This window comes from Mercenaria mercenaria, chromosome 17, assembly GCF_021730395.1.
Source record: "Mercenaria mercenaria strain notata chromosome 17, MADL_Memer_1, whole genome shotgun sequence".
Classification (NCBI taxonomy): Eukaryota; Metazoa; Mollusca; class Bivalvia; order Venerida; family Veneridae; genus Mercenaria; species Mercenaria mercenaria.
This window is the reverse complement of record NC_069377.1, coordinates 66,634,111-66,656,532: the sequence shown is the minus strand read 5'-3', so window position 1 is coordinate 66,656,532 and position 22,422 is coordinate 66,634,111. Positions and strand designations below refer to the sequence as shown.

Genomic DNA, 22,422 nt, shown 5'->3' with positions numbered 1-22,422 from the left:
ATCTGTATTTTTTACTAATCTTGCTCCAAATAGGGGGGTCAATTTATATTTATTAATTTTCATTTAAAACATTTTTCACTTTTCATATAAAACTATATTTGTTAAACTTATTAACAGAATGAAGTGGCACATTACACTCAGAACCATATATCCATAGAACCAATACAAATCATCAAAATAACAAGAGCTGTCCATATTTAAAGACAGCATGCTTGACTTTTCTCAGTGCTTGACTCTGAATCAGAGCTTTGCCAGTAAAAACTTTATAAAACTTTAACAAAAAAATTCTAAGTTAAAAAGGGGCATAACTCTGTCAACATTCAAATCAGAGTCATGGGGATTGTTTCTCCTGGTGCAGACTGATAGTAAATAAATATTTTCAGTTTCAAGTCAATAGCTTTGATAATAGCAGAGATATCTGACATTATCAAAAACTTTAACCAATGGCGACGAAGAGGCAAGTGCAATTACAGTCAAACCTGTGAACAAAGACCACTCTTCGGAACAAGCAAAAGTGGTCTTTGTTCACAGGTGGTCTTTATTCCGGGGGAAGGGTCACTTCTCAGTTAGCCATTATCATGCTCTTAAAAAAAAATTTTTTACAGCCTCTTGCTTTCTTTATGTTCTATGTATTAATTCGGCCATTGCAAACTTGCAAATTTTCAATCAAGCAGTAATAATTGTTAGCTATAATGCGAGTCGTGAAATTTCGGTGGATTTCAAATTTTTTCATGCTGGAACGGTCCATCTTGGTCGTTATTGGGGGGCAAATATGGCCCTTGAGAATGAATTAGGCCGGTCGCTGGTCGCGGTCGCCAGGTGGTCGCTATTCACGGCCTTTTTATGAGCATTTTTCTACGAGGGGGGGATCTGAGACCGGTCGTTGTCGACAGATGGTCGCTATTCACGGAAGGTCGCTAGCACAAGTTTGACTGTACAGGTCTTCTTTTTCTTCAAAAAGTCGAGCTAAAAACTATCTTTTAGATGGACATTCCTTTAAATATGACAACACCAATTCTATTATTTGAAAGATAACAATTTTTCCTTAAAAGAACATGTCTGAAATCATGAAAATCCTTTAAGTTCTGCTACAAATTCATGTGAAGCCTTTATGCCGGAAAAAATTGTTTTACTAAAGCCTGATAAAAAAGCTCAAGGAATGTTGTGTAATACTGTAAAAATGATATCTTAGACACAAATTAATATATATAATAAATTATATACAGCAATTAGAAGCTAACTAACCTCTTTCAGTAACTCAGTTCCCATTGTCATTTCAAAAATGCAATAAATTCTCCAAAAAATAACATATATTTAGTTTAATCCAAATTTCCTGGCACAAAATTATAACTTATAGATAATATACTATTATTGCTGTTGACTTCTTGTAGTATAGTTCTTACAGCTGTGCCTAACACGAAAGGTGCAGAATTCCCATTTTATTTTTGTTCAGCAAGAACATTTTTATTACACAAGCCTTTGGAAATGTTGGGTATAAAAATATATTGTACTACCCATTTTAAGGTAATCCTCTACTTCCTCAGCAAGTCATATAACAATATAATATTATAGCTATATTAACAGCATTGAATTTTTAAAATTTACAAAATAAAATGTTCACTGGCTTGTTCTCATACATATAGGGAAAAGTGACCACGGTGCCTGGGCTGCAACGTTTTTTGACAAATCAGAATATTTTGAACAATCCTGGCTGAATGTTACATAAGGGCCATTTCAATTTGTGTGAAATTATTTCAAAATCAGACCTGCGGTTTAGGAGATGCATTTGAAGATTTTTCTATTTTTAACTCTGGCAGCCCGTATGAGCAATTTAACCAAGCAGAATGGTTAGAAAAATTTTGCAAGAAGACTGCACAAGGAAATCCAGGCCAAGTTTCATCAACTTCCACCAAAAGGTGCCAGAGATGTTGTTTCAAGAAAAATGTGGCCTGACAGACGCCGGATGGCCAGTGATCACAATAGCTCAACCCATGCAGTTTGTGTTCAGGAAAGGTGACCTAAAAAAAGTCCTGGCTAAAAAGCTCAGTGCAACCAACAAGGTATCTAGATACGGATACTTAACTGGGCTTATTTTAGCTCCCTTTAAATACTGAAAGCCCAGAAAATGAGCTAACAATACTATTTTTCACGTCTCGGGTATAAAAATGTCAGGGATGGGAACCAAACCTGCCTGCTCATTTTTTTTTCAATGGCCATTGCGGCTTTATGTGTCAACTGAGATGTTGTGTTTAAATTTCTCAGGAATCACAGTTTTATTTTTTGAGAATTTCCATCATATTTCCATGACGTAATAAACAGTTTTCAAATTCCATGACTTTTTCAGGTCTGTGCAAACCCTGATGATCAAGAGGAGGAAAATGCTCTTCTTTTAACACACAAGCATAAACTATTGTCTTATAACAGTTATTTTGTACCATTTTAGCTTCTCATATCAGTATTTTACCTTAAAGCCAGTTTGTGACAAAAAAGTTACGTTAGTGTTTAGGTCACCTAAAGGTCAAGTAAATTCATTCTCTTTTTACTCTTTTTAATCATTGACCTACCCAGCAAGATTAAATATTTGCACAAAGAATGAAATGTATTATGGTCAATTCTTTCAACTTTTAATACAACCAAATAAACTTTCACTCAAGAGCTTAACATAACACCATGTGAACAGAACAGCGTGACCTTTTAATTTTACTATTTTGATCTTTCCAGAGGAACATTTTGATTTCAACCAACAATAAATACCTTTTTGAATATGAACTATGCACATTATATACACTTACTACATACACACAGGTCTGGTCTGTGGATAAGTTGACAGTTACTTGTAGGGAATAAGTTTCTGTGTACTGACCACTATCATATAACTAAGTTTGTAAATTCCAAATTATATGCAAAATGATGAAGGTATTTTCTATCACAAAATAGCTGTCTGTATAGACAGCAACACCCTACTATTCAACAGCTTTGTCAATTGAATGCATATAAAGTCAAAAAGGGGGGCATATTTCTGTTAAAAAGCAATACAGTGTTATGGAACCTCTTCAGTGTAAGTCAAATTTATCATAGTGAATAAGTGTGTGAAGTTTCAATCCATTTCCACTAGAGGTTACTGAGATTCCAGCTTACACACAAAATCGTAACCAAATCGGAACACAGACACCAATGCGGATGCTGACACATGGGTGAGTCCAACAGCTCTACCTATTCTTTGAATAGTCAAGCTAACAAGAGCTGTCTGATGACAGCGCGCTCGACTATTCGAAGAATTGATTGAAGAATGGGGTCAAAATATTAACATAGATATTCAGACAAAAGAAAAAAATAGATTAGACAATGTTCCAGTATTTGTGGATTTCGGTAAGTCTTGCACTAAACGGCAATGTGTGAACCAATTTCAAAGTCCAACAAGCAAATTCGATGAATTGGAATCCCCCGCCAAAGGTCAGAGTTGAGAATGGCAAAAATATATCCAGCAAAAAGTTAAGAATGTACCAAGAAGCAAACAATTTCATTAGTCAAAATCAAATTAAGAAATGATTGTGTTTATGGGTGGCTGGGGTGGGGTGAGGATACAACAGTTTCATGTTGATTATAAATATTGATAGTAAAATGAAAAAAAAAAAAAAAAACAAAAAAAAAAAAAAAAAAATGGGGGTTGGGGGGGGGGGAACCAAGGTAAGGTGGTGACCAGGTTAGGTAACAACATCACTGTTTAAAAAATGTTCATGGACAATGATTGAAAGACAGTTAAATGAATTCTTCCAATTGGTTGTGTTTGTATGTACAGATCTGTGGATTTTTAAAAAATTAAAGGCAATAACTATAGGAAAATTGACCAATCGAAAAAAACTTGAAGGCATCGTCGCAGTATTTTGGTTCATGCTGCTTTTCAAGTTTGATGAAATTCTACTGCTAGTTACTGAGAAATGGCTGCAGGCAGACATTTTCATTAAATCAGGGCAATAACTCGGACAGAAATTGACCCTATCAAAAAAAAACTTGAACGGGCATCAGCACAGTATCTTGGTTCATGTCTATTTCAAATTTGATGAATTCAACTGTAGTTACTGAGAAAGGGCTGCAGACGGACATTTTTATTAAATCAAGGGCAATAACTCTGAGGGAAATTGACCAACAAAAAAAAAACTGATGGCATCAGCAAAGTATCTTGTTCATGCTATTAAATTTGATGAAATTCTACCTGTTAGTTACTGAGAAATGGCTGCAGACGGACATTTTTATAATCAAGGGCAATAACTCTGAGGCAATTGACCAATCAAAAAAAAAACTGACGGCATCATCGCAGTATGTTGTTCTGTTTATTTCAAGTTTCAGAAATTCTTCCAAGTTTACTGAGAAATGGCTGCGGACGGACGACGGACGACTGACGGACTGACAACGCCATTTCAATACCCCCCTCCCGATTTCATCGGCGGGGGATAAAAAGGGCCATAATTCAACCTTTATCTCAAAAGACTTAACCATTATCGAGAAAAAATGCCTGGAATTCAAACCTACTACATCCTGTTTGGAAGTCTGCTGTTCTACCTAGACAGGTAACTGGCCAGTCTTGAACACTGGCAGTCTGCTGTTCTACCTAGACAGGTAACTGGCCAGTCTTGAACACTGGCAGTCTGCTGTTCTACCTAGACAGGTAACTAGACAGTCTAGAAAACTGGCAGTCTGCTGTTCTACCTAGACAGGTAACTGGCCAGTCTTGAACACTGGCAGTCTGCTGTTCTACCTAGACAGGTAACTGGCCACTCTTGAAAACTGGCAGTCTGCTGTTCGACTTATTGAGGTAACTGAAGGCAGTCTATAAAACTGGCTGAATGCTGCTTTAACTACTGTGGTAACTGGGCAGCCAAGAGAACTGGCAGTCTGCTGCTTTAACTATTGTGGTAACTGGGCAGCCAAGAGAACTGGTCCGTTGCTGCTTTAACTATTGTGTAACTGGCAGCAGAAACAGGTCGTCTGCTGCTTAACTTTGTGTACACTGGCGCATCCAAGGAATGCAGTCTGCTGCTATTAACTACTGTGATAACTGGGCACCCAAGAACTGGCAGCTTCTTTAACTACTGTGGTAACTGGCAGCCAAGAGAACTGGCAGTCTGCTGCTTTAACTATTGTGGTAACTGGGCAGCCAAGAGAACTAGCAGTCTGCTGCTTTAACTACTGTGGTAACTGGGCAGCCAAGAAAAAAGGCAGTCTGCTGATCTATTTACTGAGGTATCTGGGCAGTCCATCCATCTATAAATACTGCCACTCCCTCTTTCGAGTATTACGTGCAAGTGCGCGTATGTGTCAGAAATTTAAAAGAAGGAATGTACAGTAGTAATACTAGTGTATTTGTGAAGTGTTGAGATCAAAGATGACAGTGCTGTTAAAAAGAAGAATATACAGTTAAAACAGATTCAAACAAGAGCTGTCTCTGTAGGATGAAACATGCCCCCGATGGCACTTTGAATGAATAGTTATGGCCGATGTTCGAGTTTAGGACCTTTGACCTACGGAGCGGTCTTGCGCGCGACACATCGTCTTACAGTGTCACACATTCATGCAATATTATTTTAAAATCCATGCATGAATGACAAAGATATGGACGGACATGCCATCAATGCACTATCATGAAAATGATCTTTAACGTCTAATGTGTGACCTGACCTTTGAGCTACGGACCTGGGTCTTGCGTGTGACACGTCGCTACTGTGGTACACATTGATGCCAAGTTATTGAAAATCATCCATCGATGACAAAGATATGGACCGGAAACCATCAATGCACTATCTTTAACGTCTAAGTGTGACCTTGACCTTTGAGCTACGGACCTGGGTCTTGTGCACTGCACGTCGTCTTACTGTGGTACATATTCATGCCAAGTTATTTAAAAATCCATCCATCGATGTCAAAGATATGGACCGGACACGCCCATCAATGCACTATCCTTTAACGTCTAAGTGTGACCTTGACCTTTGAGCTACGGACCTGGGTCTTGCGCAATGCACGTCGTCTTACTGTGGTACACATTCATGCCAAGTTATTTGAAAATCCATCCATCGATGACAAAGATATGGACCGGACACGCCCATCAATGCACTATCCTTTAACGTCTAAGTGTGACCTTGACCTTTGAGCTACGGACCTGGGTCTTGCGCACTGCACATCGTCTTACTGTGGTACACATTCATGCCAAGTTATTTGAAAATCCATCCATCGATGACAAAGATATGGACCGGACACGAAAATTGCGGACAGACCGACAGATCGACAGACTGACAGACGGTTCAAAAACTATATGCCTCCCTTTGGGGGCATAAAAATGCATTTTTCACATTAGTTCTTATATGAACATTTGAACAATGGCAGTTGGCTGCTCTACCTACTGATGTATTTTGACATCCGGAAGACTAGCAGTCTGCTACTCTATGAACAGATATTTGGGCTGTCTAGAACTACTTTACCTATTGAGGTAACAAGGCACTATAGAAAATTATGTAAAAAAGTTCAAGTCATAAATGTTGCAACATATTAGTGTCATCACATGTGTAATGATGAAAATAAACAGAATTATGTACTTACATCTGTTATGTCGTGTGTTTTTACGCCATCAAAGTCTGACATATCTCTCAGTTTCCCTGACATAGCCTTCAAACTTGTCATAGAACAGTTTTAGAATAATAAAAATTTAAAACTTTTAAAATGTCCCTGTCTACTTTTTAAAATTTTAAATCATCAAAAACAAATCTCTGTAAATATTATCAATCTTGTACAACCAAAGTTAAGCTCGTAAACATACACACACATATATATATATATATATATCTGCCAAACGAAATGCCTTTATAGCCGAATTAACACTCTTTATCTTTCAATCTAGGTTTTGTTATTAATCCTGCGATAAAGTAGTATTGTTTGATGGATTATTTTGTTATCAAAAGGTTTTTAAAAATATTTTTTGGCACGAAGACAGTCCAAATTTTGTTCCATATAAACATTGCATCATCACCAAGTACCTCCTTACTGTTCTGAGTGAAAATGTAAAAAAAAATGTAAACAGTGAATATTTATATTGGCGAAACATATGTTGCCTGTAAATAAGTCCGGATATATTCTAATAAAAGATCAATAAGAGAGTGAGAAAAAGAGCCGGCAGCATATGAAACATCACGATAAAAATACTGCATTAATAATATTTACAAACTGAACAATACAAATATTGGAGAGACACGCATTTCATTACTTAGTATTAATATTCTAAGAATAAAAAAAGTCAAATCCTTATTATTTATTTATGAATATCCTGGTCTTTTATCACTTGTGAAAAACAAATTTATCAATTATCTTACGAGCCAGATAGAACACCTTCGATAAGTATGAACACTTCAAGTTAAATCTTCATTTTATATTAACCCTCCAAAATAATTCAATATGCAGGGGTGGACCAAGGCAGTTAGGAGTGAGTATCTAAGCATTTGACATATCAATCTATGACACACCAATGTTTTACTCAGACAAATACACATAATAAATTATACCGCAAAAAACAACAACAACATATTATATTACTACTTTTTTGTCTGCAATTAAACACGGTTCTCTTGACAACAAAATGTATAATATTCTGACATAAACACATCCCATAAATACAGCAAGGTCTATTTTTATCATTTTACAAAGCAACAACAAGACTGGTCAATTGGTAGCGCACTTATACAGTATGTTTAGAATTAACCATCACATTGAGCAGGCAATATTTTGAAGTTCAATTAAAGTAATTTGTTTTCCCTTTTAATGCACATATTTTACATCATTTGTGTATGTGAAATGAAAATTTGTTGTACAAAAGCATATTAGTTTGGAAATATCATATTGTTTTACGAATTTTAACCGTATAAGAAAATACCAGTATATCAGTTATTATCAAAGATCCCTCATTATCAAGTTAAAATACACTGCAAATGCTAAAATCAGAAAGAAAACAGTTGGAATTTAAAAGCAAGACTATCTCTATTTTCAGGTAGTCTTTGCTGAGGTTTGTCTGTATTTTAACATGGAATTTTTACTTATTTCTCCATCATGCCTACACGAATTAAACACATTAAGATCATGTGGAAATCATGTGCAGACAATTTTACAGACAGTTAACTACCAGTTTCGCACACTTCAGGTTACATAATATAACACTCAAAAGTCTCAATACAATAACTTTTATATACTTATATAACTTCGAAATACCCTGATTAGGTTTTCGGAAAAATTACATCGACCAATGAACAGCCAACTACAACCATTAAATATGAGAATGTGGGCCAGTAAAATCACACAGTACTCAGCAATAAATGTTCTTTAATACCTTTTTCTGCATTTACATGCCCTTTGTTAGGCAAACAGATCAAGACATCAGAGCTGGTGTGAAGTCGCTTTACTGGGTATAACATTATTCCTTAACAATTTCAATTAAACTGCATGTCAGAGTTTCAGCTGTATACAACATGACATTGACAATTTACACCACTCATAAGAAAGCCCTGAAAGGCCTCTGTCCCTCACCTGATCCAGTTCTCATCCCAGAAAACCTCATGTCAAGTTTGGCCTTAAATGTCCTTAAAACAAACATTCTGACCAGGCTATATGTAAATTAGCTAGAACGTTGGCAAAGTTCTTTAATGATTGGTCTTAGTGACCTAGTTATTTACCCATTTGGCCATTTGGGGTCAATATAGTTTTTCTATTATTTTACCTAGCGATGTAATTTCTGACCTCAGGTAACAGTCTTTTTAACTTGACCTATATTTCACAGAGACTATTCTGGCAAAATATATGATGATCAAATAAATTAAGTGGCCTCTAGTGTTAACAAGGTTTTTCTGAGACCTGACCTCGTACCCTAGTTTAAGACCGCAGGTAATCCAGTTTGGATGTGGCCTGTATTTTAAAACATATATACTGACAAAAATTAGTGCTCAGTGTTAAAAGGTTTTTCTGAAACTGACCTCGTACCTAGTTTTAAGACGCAGGTAACCCATTTTCATTGGCTGTATTCTAAAGGGGCTTTAATATACTGACAAAGATTTATGATGATCAAGTGTTAATAAGGTTTTTCTACAATCTGACCTTGACCTAGTTTTAAGACGTCAGGTAACCTACTTTTAAATTTTACCTACATTTCATCAAGACAAGTTAAAGTAGAAATGTTGCATCTAGAATGTTATAAATGTTCTCTATTATATGACACACATTTATAAATGATGATCAATGACAAAGGTGTCCTTTAGAGTAATAACACGATTTTTCTATGGTTTTAACTTGCTTTTGACCTCAGGTAACAGACTTTTGAACTTGACCTAGACTTCAGAGAGGCAAATAATCTGACAAAGGTTTATGAAAATCAGGTTGAACATTCAGCAGACTGTTTAACAAATTCAAGGAGGATCTTGAAACTGTAGTTTCATAAACAGTACAGTGTATTTTAAAAGTAGCTTACTTCCGAGAAATAACAAAGCAATCTCAAGCACCTCAGTTTGTGAACAATATAGGTCTATAATTTAGTTTCAAGAATTTTATTAACTATTTTGTTTCCTAATGTATGAACTCTGTTTTCAGCTGGATTGTGGTAATTGTTGCTTAAGCCCTCTACAGACGGTAGGTTTTTGTTGTACAACACTAATTATCTCAAAGATGTACAATTTTGAAATTGTACATTTTTCACATACAGACAGTATTCCATTCTAATATAAATCACCGAGATTTACCTATATAATATATAGTGCATCAGGTACTGAAAAGAATGTAACCATTAATAATAAAAACGATATTCACCTTTTTATGTCCCATGAATTTGATTACGCATGACATTAATAAGCCACGCCATGAGAAAACCAACAAAGTGGTTTTGCGACCAGCATGGATGCAGACCAGCCTTTGCATCACTCAGTCTGGTCAGGATCAGTGATGTTTGATTTCAAAGTCTATTGCAATTAGAGAAACCATTAGCGAACAGTATGGACCAGACTGCGCGGATGCTGGTCGGAAGCGCACTATGTTGATTTTCTCATGGTGCGGCTCAAATTAACTTTTCAGTGTCATCCTTTTTCTATTATGCATTAGAAGCCATTTTATGTTCAGATTTGTGTTTATTTTTTGGACAATTGTTTCTGGAATTTCATTCACTTGCCTCTTATCAACTAATTATTTACCAAGTTGTTGCTTGTCAACGTGGGTGGTACGTAAGGCAAAACTTACGAAATAGAACATGTCCTAATCTGTAAGTCAAGACTTAAGATTTACGAAATCAAGGAATAGCATCGTACACACGATAATATTTGGCTGTACATCTTAAATTTAATTGGTGTTGTACAACAAAAACATACCGTCTGTAGAGGGCTTTAGGTTAGATATAATACTCATTCTGCTACACCCATGTATATCACCCTTATCACATTACTGCTGGACTTCATTATACTAAAATAACAAGTCTGTTTCTTTTTTTATGTACCTTAATCAAGTTTTCCCTAGGCAAACCATACATATATATTATATATCTACGTAAAGAAAATTACTTTATTGTCAGCACATTGAGATGGCATAAAGAATGGAGCCACAACTTATTTCATACCACAGTCAGACTCCTAAATCTTATAAATTACATGTCAGATGTTCAATTCATATGACAAATTTCCCTTTCATTCATAAAAATTTGTCAATATACATGTGGCATGTGGTATACTACGTGTCATTCATACATCAAAAAGAAATTAACATCGGAATTCAATTCATAAATCTACTTCTTGGTCATGCACGGATTGTGAATAAAATAAACCAAAGCTCTCCATTTCCCACACAAAATTTGAAAATGCATTTATCAAAGAAAATCTAAAGTAACTATATCTTTTCAAACATACCGGTACACTTCTAAAAAATGTTCAACTACCAAATCAAATTACTGCAAATTATACAATTTTTGTAAGTTTGTACTATATAGCGAAAATATCTTTTCACTGCAATCTGACAGCAGTTAATATTTTGGAAAAAAAATTGTTCTAAAATATGGCCCCTAAATGTTCTCCTCAAAATTGCCAAACAAATACTTTTTCAAAACAGCTTGTTCCAAAATATGGCCTTAAACTTAAAGGCAGTGTTTGTCCTATATTAACTGGAAAAAAAAAACACATACAACTTAGTTTATCAAAATTCTGTTAGGTCAATGGAAGCAACTGCACATGGCACATACCATTTTCATTTCTGACAGAAGTGTCAATGATATAAACTTTCCACACTAGTTAGTTCAAATGTCTAAAGCAGACAATGATGGCACCAACTCACTAACCTGACCTTGACCTTGTATATGTAAAGAGAACAATTGTGTTTAGTATAAAACAAGACAAAATAATAGGTTCCAATTCAAGAAACCAGATAATGAAACTTCTGAACAAAAGGTTTGGAGCAGCACTGGCCTCCAGTTGTACAACAAAAATTAAGTATCAGGAAATTAATGCTATGTTTCTTAAGAAAGCTGTGAAACTTAATTACTGACAGACTATGTGTTATGGAAACACACAAGAATTAGTTGTTTTTAGTAATTTTAACTCTAAAAATGAAAACGATCACTAAATACATAATTATTATTCTGTGCTGTATTGGTAAAGACAGCAAGAAAGTTTTTATTGAGGGGCTGTCTGGGTTCGATTCCCGACTCGGGCTTCTTGATTTGGCATTTTTAAGACAGCTTAGAAACAAAAACTCATATTCTAATGTTTATAATATGATCAAACTTTAATTTTAAAGAAAGATCTTTTCTAGCCAAAATCTGGAGGTCAGTGCCTTTAAACACGATTATTTAAGGCCGCATTTAAATTTGAAACAAATAATAAATAATATTCTTTTACACTAAAATAATGAACTAGTCTTTTATAGAAACATTACTCACAAATGAAGGGTCTAATAAAAAGAAGAAGCGGGGAGACTCATTTAGAGATTTGAACCTTTCCAGACCTTGCTTTTGCGACTCTCTGACTTACAAGTTTACCTAAGCAAAAACATTCTTTAGATAATGTCAGTGTTTTATTCCCACAAGAAACAAATATTTGACGTCAGCGAACTGTTCTTGGTCAGAACGCCAAGTTTGCAGGTGCATTGTACAAGGCTCTTCAAGGGATTATGACATTTTACGTATGTAGCGCATCAGAAATGCATTTTTACAGCAGTTATGAATGTCAGACTTTTTGTTGTGGTTCTTTTTAGACTTTGCAGTCAAAAAGTAAAATACCTCTTAAAAGCACAAACAATCATGAATTATGACTCCCAAATACATACAATAATTAACTAGAAAATAAAATCACAGAACATCAAATGACTGGAACAAAATTTTATGAAAACACTGGAATGCCAGGATGTTTCTGAACACCTCTTGGAAGACTATAATGTGTTTGTTGTTCTGTAGAACTTTCTATCTTTTGTTTAAATACCTGGATTTATTATACAAAACATACCAGACTTTGTACTGAAAAGTGTCATTAACAAAAATAATGAAGTGCACTTTAAGGCACTGACCTTCAGATTTTCGCTAAAAATTATCTTTCTTTAAAATTTTCGTTTTATCATAATTATTATGAACATTAGAAGATGAAATTTTGTTTCTAAGCAGTCTTCAAAGATGCCAAATCAAGAATCTAACCCGGGCCGTGTAAGCAGTAAACATTTTCCTGCGTTTTTGACCAATACACTACCGAGGAATACGTATACTTAATGGTCTAGAAACTAAAGCTTTATAACTGAGGCAGTTCACCCATTACAAATTTTATAATTTTAAATGGAAAAATTTGTAAAAACAACTAATTCTTATGTGTTTCCATAACATGTAATAGTTTTATAGCTTTCTTAAGAAATATTGCAATAATTTTCTGATATATACCAAATGTTTTCCTTTTTTTGTCGTCATATGATCTGAAGGGCAATGTCTTTAATATTTATCACATCTAAAAAAAATTCTGATAGCCATTATTGCAATATTTATTGCTCTTGCCCAGAGCTATTAATACAAGATTTACAGTCAATTGTATTATGAAATAATTAACAAATCAAAGTGATGTTCCAGCAATCATCACAAAAGTTTTAAATATATGTATAGTTAGCAAACCTAATACAATTTACAGCTATTTTTCTTTGTGAACTAGGTATGTGCCCCCACTTCCTATTACTGTATAGTCAAATGCTACTTGCTGACCATGCAAGATTAAGTTTTTACTTTCATATTATCTTCGGATGCAGGCGAGTCATTATAAGAGAAAGGTATAGATACTGCAAAACATCATCAAGAAACACAAGACGAAAGGAACTGAAAGAGTGACTTTTTTTTATATTATTCAGCCCTTTATGCATATTTTTGACTAAGTCATGGGCGATCACTCTGGTCTTGCTGAGTAAAATCCCTAACAAAACCACAGTTGCACAACTTCACTCACAGAACAATACCCCTAAGAGGTAATTTGATTCACAATCTGATTATCTAGATTATGGTTAACAAAATACTAACTCTTTAATATTTTTTCATAATTTTATTACCTTCCTTTCATGATGCAATAATTATATCATATTAGGTAACTTAAAAATGAATGACCATTAATCTAAAAATAGATCAGCAAAATGGATCTTTAAGTGGAAATAACATCTACAAAAAGTTTCAAGTCAAAAGCTTTGATAGTAACAGAGATATTTGACTTAATGAAAAACTTTAACCAAAATTCTAAGTTAAAAAGGGGCATAACTGTCAAAATTCAAATCAGAGTTATGGGGACTGTTTCTCCTGGTGCAGACTTTGAATTAACTGTTTTAAGTTTCAAGTCAAAAGCTTTGATTGTAACAGTGATATTTGACTTGATCAAAAACTTTAACCAACGGGGACGCAATATCTCCACTTCGAAAAGTCGAGCTAAAAATAGCACGAAAAAAAATGGTAGTCACTTTGACTCACATAATGGCGGATTCAAATTATTTTAATAGTCCTCAGTTTTTTTTGCTCTGTAGAGCTGTTTTCCTTATTTTCTTTGCATTTTTCTTTTGCTGAAATCAAATGACAGATCTATGCTTGACATGTAGGTACCAGGTACTGATGATAAACCCGGACAGAAAATGAGTTTTTTTACCTGTAACTTTTTTATTTCTGCTATTGTTATCAATGGTTGGTATCAAAATAAAGCTTAACATTTCATGATTTGCTTAAAACTTTACATAATTCAAATTTATATTTAGTAAGCAAACTCACATGAAGTGAGGCCCTGAAAGGCGTTTGTAAAATTGGGACTGTACGAATGTTGACTGATGATAAATTCAACCACTTTGTCATTTACAAAATTTTCCTCATAGTATCATATTGAAACTTTCCCAAAAATGCTGCAACAAATAGTCATTTCGGATCAAATCATGAAAAATGACCCAATGTCAGACCTTTAATTATAATGTTCACAGTGAGCATGCGTAAAAAAACAACCTCTTCCTCAGTACTTTTGGATAAATATTTTGCTATACAGAATAAATGCAAGTCATTTATTTATACAGAATATTTACCAATTTTGTTTTAGTGTTGCAAGTGGTTGCTATTAGAGAGTGTTTTCAATTATATAAATAACCGATTGCAATCGAATAATTCAAAGGTGGTCAACTTTATCATCTGTCCGGGTTTATCATCAGTACCAGTAGCATTTTCATGATAATAACATGACAGTATTAGTCATGGAAACTTAGATCATATACCACCACTACAATTTGGGGACTCATTATTTGACTGAATATATCCCGGCACAACCAGTTTTCAACCGCTTAACAAGTTTTCTGTGCAGTTTTGTACAAATGCAAGTCCAAATCTTTGGTTTATTGTCTAACACTTTCTATCAGCATAAGTGCTATAAAAGCATAGCATTTAAGTTTCAAGTTTCTAACTGATCGAATCCCTGGCAGGATGATTTTGAAAGCCATCAGTAGGAAGTCATGCTGAAAATTTACAACCTAAATTCGACCACAGGTAGTATTTTCCTTCCAGCAAAATGAAACAGCACTAAACTTTTACTGTAGTTTCATTACAACATGGCAAACATAATACACCCAAAATTCAAGTCTGGCAAGAAACACTAAAACCAACATGGCAGATCAATATACTGTAGGTACACTTGCCTAAATTGGCATCTAAATTACAGGGGGTAGGGTAAAGTAAATGGCAGCCAGAAGTTAGTGCATTATCTAAAGAACTATATCATGTGCTCAATTACTCAAGAGAACAAGGGTGTCACATCTGCTACATTGATAGCTGTCACATATGGCAATGTATTATATAATTGCTAAGCTTTTGACACTCCCAAATATTTCAAATTGCTTAGAAAATGAAAAAAAAATGTTGCAAGGACAGGCATCATGATTGCATTGTCAAAATAATTTAATAATAATATGCTTCACAATTCTGGCAGTAAGCATGTGTTAAGCAATAAACATTTAGTGCAAAAGATATATAAATACTGATATTGGCTTAAGCAAGAATAGGTAGTAGACAAGGAAAGATGTAGGTTTTTTAGTAATAAGAAAAACCTCATGGAACATAGTACTGGTTAGGAACCATTTTCCGGACAGGACCAGTTTCCGGACACATGCAATATCCGCTTTATTTCGTTGTTATTCATGTTATTGTTTTATCTAGAACATTTAGATGTTTGTTCTTCATGTCTACAACAAACCATTATTTTATAAGGCTGTATAATGTTTGGGTTTTTGATGATAACTCACCTGCGTTTACGAAACAACTTTCTGTCTTAACGGGGCATGAAGATAGCATTGCGCATGCGCAGTAGTTCACACATGCCGAGATATCAAGTGTGGAAGAAATAATCAAACTACATAATGATTGTCTGCTGATAACTTGTTCTACTTTTAATTTCACGCTAAATGTTACGTAAAATGCAGGGCTGTCGATTTTTGCACTAATTTTATTCTATTTCTATTGGAATTATCAAGGATTCGTGTTAGACGAAATTCGAGTTTTTTATAGTCAACCTCGGTTTGCTTTCGTAGCTGCTATTGAACGTCGGGTTATGTTTCAAGTGCAATTTTGAAGAGATGAATGATTAAAAAATGTGTAGAAATAGTTTAATTACTTATTTTGATATCAAATTAACAACAAAACACCGTCAAAATATTTGTCCGGAAATTGGTTTACCTGACGGGAAAAATACCTTATTTTAGTGACCCCATTTGGGGCCCCACGGAACCCATATTTTACGTCACAACGCGATGCTGATTACAACATCGGATGCAGAAGGGGCTGAAGTTTGTGCAGTGTGGACTTCATTTATGTCAAATATTTTTTTAAGAATTAATGGAGCCGAAATATGAAAATGTGTCCGGAAAATGGTTCCCAACCAGTACTGCTACATAAATGGAATTTATATAATTTTCTAAGTACCAAAACTGAAGGCAAATAGGTTCCTAACATGTTCTGTCTCTGCTGTAAACAGTGAAACAATCACAACTGATAAATTTGGCTTGTAAAGATTTTTATCATACAAAGTCCTAGGCGGTTGAAAATAGGTTGTGTTTGAAAATAGGTTGTGTGGGGATATTTTTCTTGCATCAAACATGACCCTCATTTTTTTTAATTTTAATTCAGCACTGACAATATTCTTCAAGAAAATGTAAGTTACAGACATTTAAAATGGTCCTGATGTGTGCTAAAGCCATTGGAAATACGTTAATTTTATATAGAATAAGTGTGAAAATCGGACAATAGATCTGTGGTTACTAGGGTTGTACCAATCGAACGCGCCGTGACCTAGGAGATGACGCAACTGGGCGAATTCTAGGGCATTGTGAATGTAAACAATGGCATTTAGGCGACTTGTCAATGAATTCTTTGTTACATCAAATACCATTTACAAAATATATTAACTAATTACTCTTTACTACTCACGAAATCATTTCGAGGAAAATTTATTCGACGAGGCAATCAAACCGCATGGCACAGTCATGGCCGCTATTATTGTTTTCCTTCCCGTTACATATATTCCTCGACTACAGTAAACATGCGAATGTAAGCCAAGCACATTTCAAGAAATAAATATACACTTACCAAGAGATCCACCTTCTGAGCGTGGTCATCTTTAGTGTCTCCCATTTCTTGAACAGTTACCCAAATATGGTCTTCTCTGTTTACAAACAGACGTCTACCGTAGAGTGCGCGCGCTATTAGGTTGAGTTCGTCCTTGGCAATGTGTACAACACCAATTAAAACTTATAAATAAATGTTCAAGTAAGAGAATAGCTATAACGTTTACATGTGATTTTAAGAATTCACAAGTCAGCAGCTTTTAATGAGAGGTAGTTAAATCTATGTGTACCTTTCTATAAATAGTAACAAAATTGCAGGGGACAGAATCCTGTAATCAGGGCAATAACCAGAACCAGATACAATAACTGGAATCGGGCACAATAACAGGTTGATTGACCGACCGGGATGTTTGAAGTTATATTTTACTCAGTTTCGTCGCGAAAAAACTTAATATTTGATAATCGATCTGAAAACGTCATCGCCCGTTATGACGTTATTACACGATGTTGACGTCATAACCAGTGAAGTTCCGGCATTAGGTTACAATAGAGACCACCAGTTAAGTATAGGGAAATTTAATGCTAATAAAGAAAACGCATTCCTCGGACTAAGGTAATGTTATGTTTAGAGCATTTGAATGCTATGAAAACCATATAAAGTCATTTAGTATAACATGTCTTCTTACCAAAAATAGAGAAAAATGAGACGTTATGTTGCATATAAGAAAAATAATCTGTTCTGAAAAACATCACCCTCTGAAAATGCTCCCATAAAAATTGCCATTTAGCAATTATGCCTATGTAGATATTTTCACAATGAATAAAACTAAAACCTGGAAGTTCACAATGAAAATGGTTTGGATCAACAATAAAACTAAGTAAAAAATATAACTGTCATATCCTCATATGATGCATTATACCAGATTTCATCAACAGCATGGAACTACATTTTGGACTTCTTCACATGTAATACTGAATAGTCACCTTCTATTTGGTGTAATCAGTCCTTTATTTTTATGCTCCATTTTGATTGGTCAGTAATAATATTTTCCCGGCCCTTCTCGAAGCAACCTCCGCGCAGGAATATTCTCAATCATCCCTACTTCCAAGTAAATGTAAGGTAATAAGGTAAAACCATGTGATCTTAAATTGGCGACTCGCTTGGCAACGCCTAGTATATCTCGTTTACGTGCCATAAGCTACAGGCAAATTTACATTTATGTCACAGCCTTTTAGAACATAATGAAAGTATTTAATGTGTGTGCAATTCGTCAAATTCTCTGGCTTTTTACCTTGATTTTCTGTGCAAGTTGTTGCAATTGCAATCAAGCCGAGAACCAACTGTTGCAATGAATAAACTTTCTGAATGAAAATTGTTTCCTTTATGCGTAACTGGCAGGTGGTTTAACAATATATTATATACTTTACCAAGTTAACCTTGTTACTGCATTTACAGTATCTTACAGGCATACAGACACTAAATAGGAAAATGGCACGAAAAAAAATGGTAGCATAATGGCGGATTCAAACAGTCCTCAGTTTTTTGCTCTGCAGAGCTATTTTCCTTATTTTCTTCGCACCTTTTATTGCTGAAATCACATGACAGATCTATGCTTGACATGTAGGTAGCATTTTCATAATGAAACAAGAGCCATGTCAGACATGGCTAATCCCCCCACCGGGCATATCATAATTGAAGGATGTGGTCCGCATCAGGGGTTTTAAGATGTGGAAGAAAGAATAAGTCAGTAGTGAGGTGGTTTACTGCTAAATTTTATTAAGTTTCATGAAGAGTATAGCTATGATGTTTTCTATATGGCTACTGTAAAAAGAAGGAATGGAAAGCTAACAGGGAACAAGAGTGCCAGAATGTCACAATATATGCCCGTCAAAGCAAATTTCTTTACTTTAGCAGCTGTATTTGCAAATGGAATGTTAATTTTGTGGTTGTTTAGTAATTATTGTAAGTCTTTTGTTTTTTAAAGTCCACAAAAAACTCCTTACTAGGTAGAGATACCTTATATATAATAAAATTAATAAAATACACCTAAAACTGGAGAGTAACATCTATGCTGTACCACAGAAAAGTGGTCTTGTTTTTTTCCCTAGGGTCAATTATAAAAATGTTACAATATAAGTTATTTATAGTAACAACTAAGGGAAGTTAATCTTTAAAAAAAAAAAAAAAAAAAAAAAAAAAAAAAAAATTGCAAGTCACACAAAAATCTTTATCAGGAAGAGACTGGTCAAAATACACCTCAAAATTGGATTTAGCATGTTTGTTGTACTACAGAAAAGTGGTCTCGCTTTTTCCCTACGACTAGTAATGAAAAAGTTACAATAAAAGCTATTTAAAGTAACAACAAAGGGAAGTAATTCTAAAGAAGGGAACTGCGCATGACACTTCGTCTCATGATGGTGTATAATTGTGCCAAGTTACATCAAAATCCCTCCATGCATGAAGAAGAAATGCTTCGGACAAAGTCATTCTTGTATCTGACCTTTGGCCTCTAAGTGTGACCTTGACCTTAGGCCTAGTGACCTGGATCTTGCGCATGACACTCCGTCTCGTGGTGGTGAACATTTGTGCCAAGTTATATCAAAATCCCTCAATGCATGAAGAAGAAATGCTCCGGACAAGGTTTTTATTTTTGTATCCTTTGACCTCTAAGTGTGACCTTGACCTTAGACCTAGGGACCTGGTTCTTGCGTACGACACTCCGCCTCGTGGTGGTAAACATTTGTGCCAAGATATATCAAAATCCCTCCATGCATGAAGAAGATATGCTCCGGACAATTTTTTTAAGAAAATTTGATAAAGGGGAATAACTCAAAAAATAGGCAAGGTAGAGTTATTGTTCTTGCACACTGCACTTCCTCCCAATGTGTTCTATCAGTGTATGAAGTTTGAAGAAAATCCCTCCAGTACTTTTGGGGTTATGCTCCGGACAAAATGTTTTAAGAAAATATGATAAAGGGGAATAACTCAAAAAATAGGCAAGGTAGAGTTATTGTTCTTGCACACTGCACTTCCTCCCAATGTGTTCTATCAGTGTATGAAGTTTGAAGAAAATCCCTCAAGTACTTTTGGAGTTATGCTCCGGACAAATTTTTTTAAGAAAATAAGATAAAGGGGAATAACTTAAAAAATAGGCAAGTTAGAGTTATTGTTCTTGCACACTGCACTTCCTCCCAATGTGTTCTATCAGTGTATGAAGTTTGAAGAAAATCCCTCAAGTATTTTTGGAGTTATGCTCCGGACAAAGATCGTTGCGGACGCACGTACGGACGGACGGACGGAGAGCATTTCTAATATCCCCTTCACCTTTGGTGGGGGGAGAAATAATATGACAGATTTTTTCATGGCTACTTAGATCATACACTACCACTACAATTTAGGCTCTCATTGTAAACTGATTCTGTAGTTTGTATGTTTGACTGAAAATATTTTTCTTGCATTAAACTTGACCCCACCCCCACCTTTTCTTTTGATTTTTTTTTCAGCACTGAGAATGGATCAGCTCGTATTTGTCCGATCACACTCAGATTGTCCATGTTAATGAAATTTAGTCGGACTCGCAACCGGTTACATGCGGAGTACTCCAGGGTAGCATACTAGGCCCTTTTCTGTTCTCGTGTTATTCTAATGACATGCCAATTAGTATTACCAAGGATTGTAAATTGTTACTTTACGCAGATGACAATACCGTCATTTCTTCACATAAAAACCTAGATTTTATTTCCATTAGATTAGGTCTTGAACTACAATCATATAATAGGCTCAATGACAGCAAATTATCCCTTCACCTAAGGATGACTGAGAGTATTTTATTTTCAACTAAAAAGAAACTCAAGAAAGTCAATTCCTTTACTGTCACATGTAATGGTAATGTAATTACCTCCCAGGAGAAAGTAAAGTATTTGAGCCAGGTCATAGATGATCTGTCAGGAGAGTCAACAGTCAATGGTAAAGACAATAAGGTAAATTCAAGATTAAAATTTTGTATAGACAGAAAAATGTTCTTGATAAAAATCTACGTAAAACTCTATGTAAGTGTCTATTTGACTACACGTGTTCTTCATGGTGTAATGGTCTTCAGTCAGGCTAAAACAAAGGCTACAAATCTGTCAGAATAAAGTTGTAAGATTTATATATGACTCTTCCCCTCGAAAATCTCTTAGAGACATAGATTTTGTAGATTTGGGAATACTTCGTGTAGGTGATAGAGTTGAACAATTCACGCTAAATCACGCTCATATAATTTTCTATGACAAGTGCCCAAGGTATCTACAGGAAAACTTTCAAAAAGTATGTTCTAATCATAATTATGGAACTAGAAGTTGTAGTAAACATTTCTATGTTCAGAAAGTTTCCAATAACATGGAGAGTAACACATTTTATCATAATTGTACCCCCCGACAACAAAGTTGTAAGGGGGGTATACTGGTTTCAGGTTGTCTGTCTGTCTGTCTGTCCGTCTGGTCGTCTGTCCGTAGACGCAATCTTGTGCGCACCATCTCTCCTTATCCCCTTGACAGAATTTAATGAAACTTCACACAAGTGATCAGTACCAACAGTAGTTGTGCATGGGGCATGTTAGGTTCTTTTAGAAAAAAAAATTGCAGAGTTATGGGACTTTGTTTTTTTGTTACTATATACATAGACACAATCTTGTGCGCACCATCTCTCCTCATCCCCGTGACACAATTTAATGAAACTTCACACAAGTGATCAGTACCAACAGCAGTTGTGCATGGGGCATGTTAGGTTTTTTTAGAAAAAAAATTTGCAGAGTTATGGGACTTTGTTTTTTTGTTACTATACTATATACATAGACACAATCTTGTGCGCACCATCTCTCCTCATCCCCTTGACACAATTTAATGAAACTTCACACAAGTGATCAGTTACAAGAGTAGTTGTGCATGGGGCATGTTAGGTTCTTTTAGAAAAAAAAATTTGCAGAGTTATGGGACTTTGTTTTTTTGTTACTATACTATATACATAGACACACTCTTGTGCGCACCATCTCTCCTCATCCCCTTGACACAATTTAATGAAACTTCACACAAGTGATTAGTAACAACAGTAGTTGTGCATGGGGCATGTTAGGTTCTTTCAGCGACAAAAATTGCAGAGTTATGGGACTTTGTTTCTTGTTAACATACTATGTACCTACAGTCTGCATATGCAGTCTTGTGCGTGCCTAATCTACCAAACCCTTACACACAATTTAATGAAACTTCACACAAGTGATCAGTACCAACCCATGTTGTGCATGCTGCATGTTACATTCTTTTAGATAAATATTCTGCATAGTTATG

The 22,422-nt window shown here is 35.1% G+C and overlaps 1 protein-coding gene across 3 annotated transcripts in view; it reads right to left on the bottom strand.

Moving 5' to 3' along the window:
• The window catches only part of LOC123536128 (sodium- and chloride-dependent glycine transporter 1-like), an 89,866-nt gene extending 72,608 nt beyond the window's left edge, over nt 1-17,258 (bottom strand). The window contains exon 1 of one of the 3 annotated variants that reach the window (XM_045318960.2): nt 17,120-17,258. In XM_045318960.2, the coding sequence (XP_045174895.1) occupies nt 17,120-17,164 (45 nt within the window). In that variant the 5' untranslated portion in view covers nt 17,165-17,258. Of the gene's footprint in view, nt 1-6,591; nt 7,243-17,119 lie in introns of those variants that run through there. The other 2 variants (XM_045318962.2, XM_045318959.2) reach the window with 2 other exon arrangements.
• Nucleotides 17,259-22,422: the final 5,164 nt, after the last annotated feature.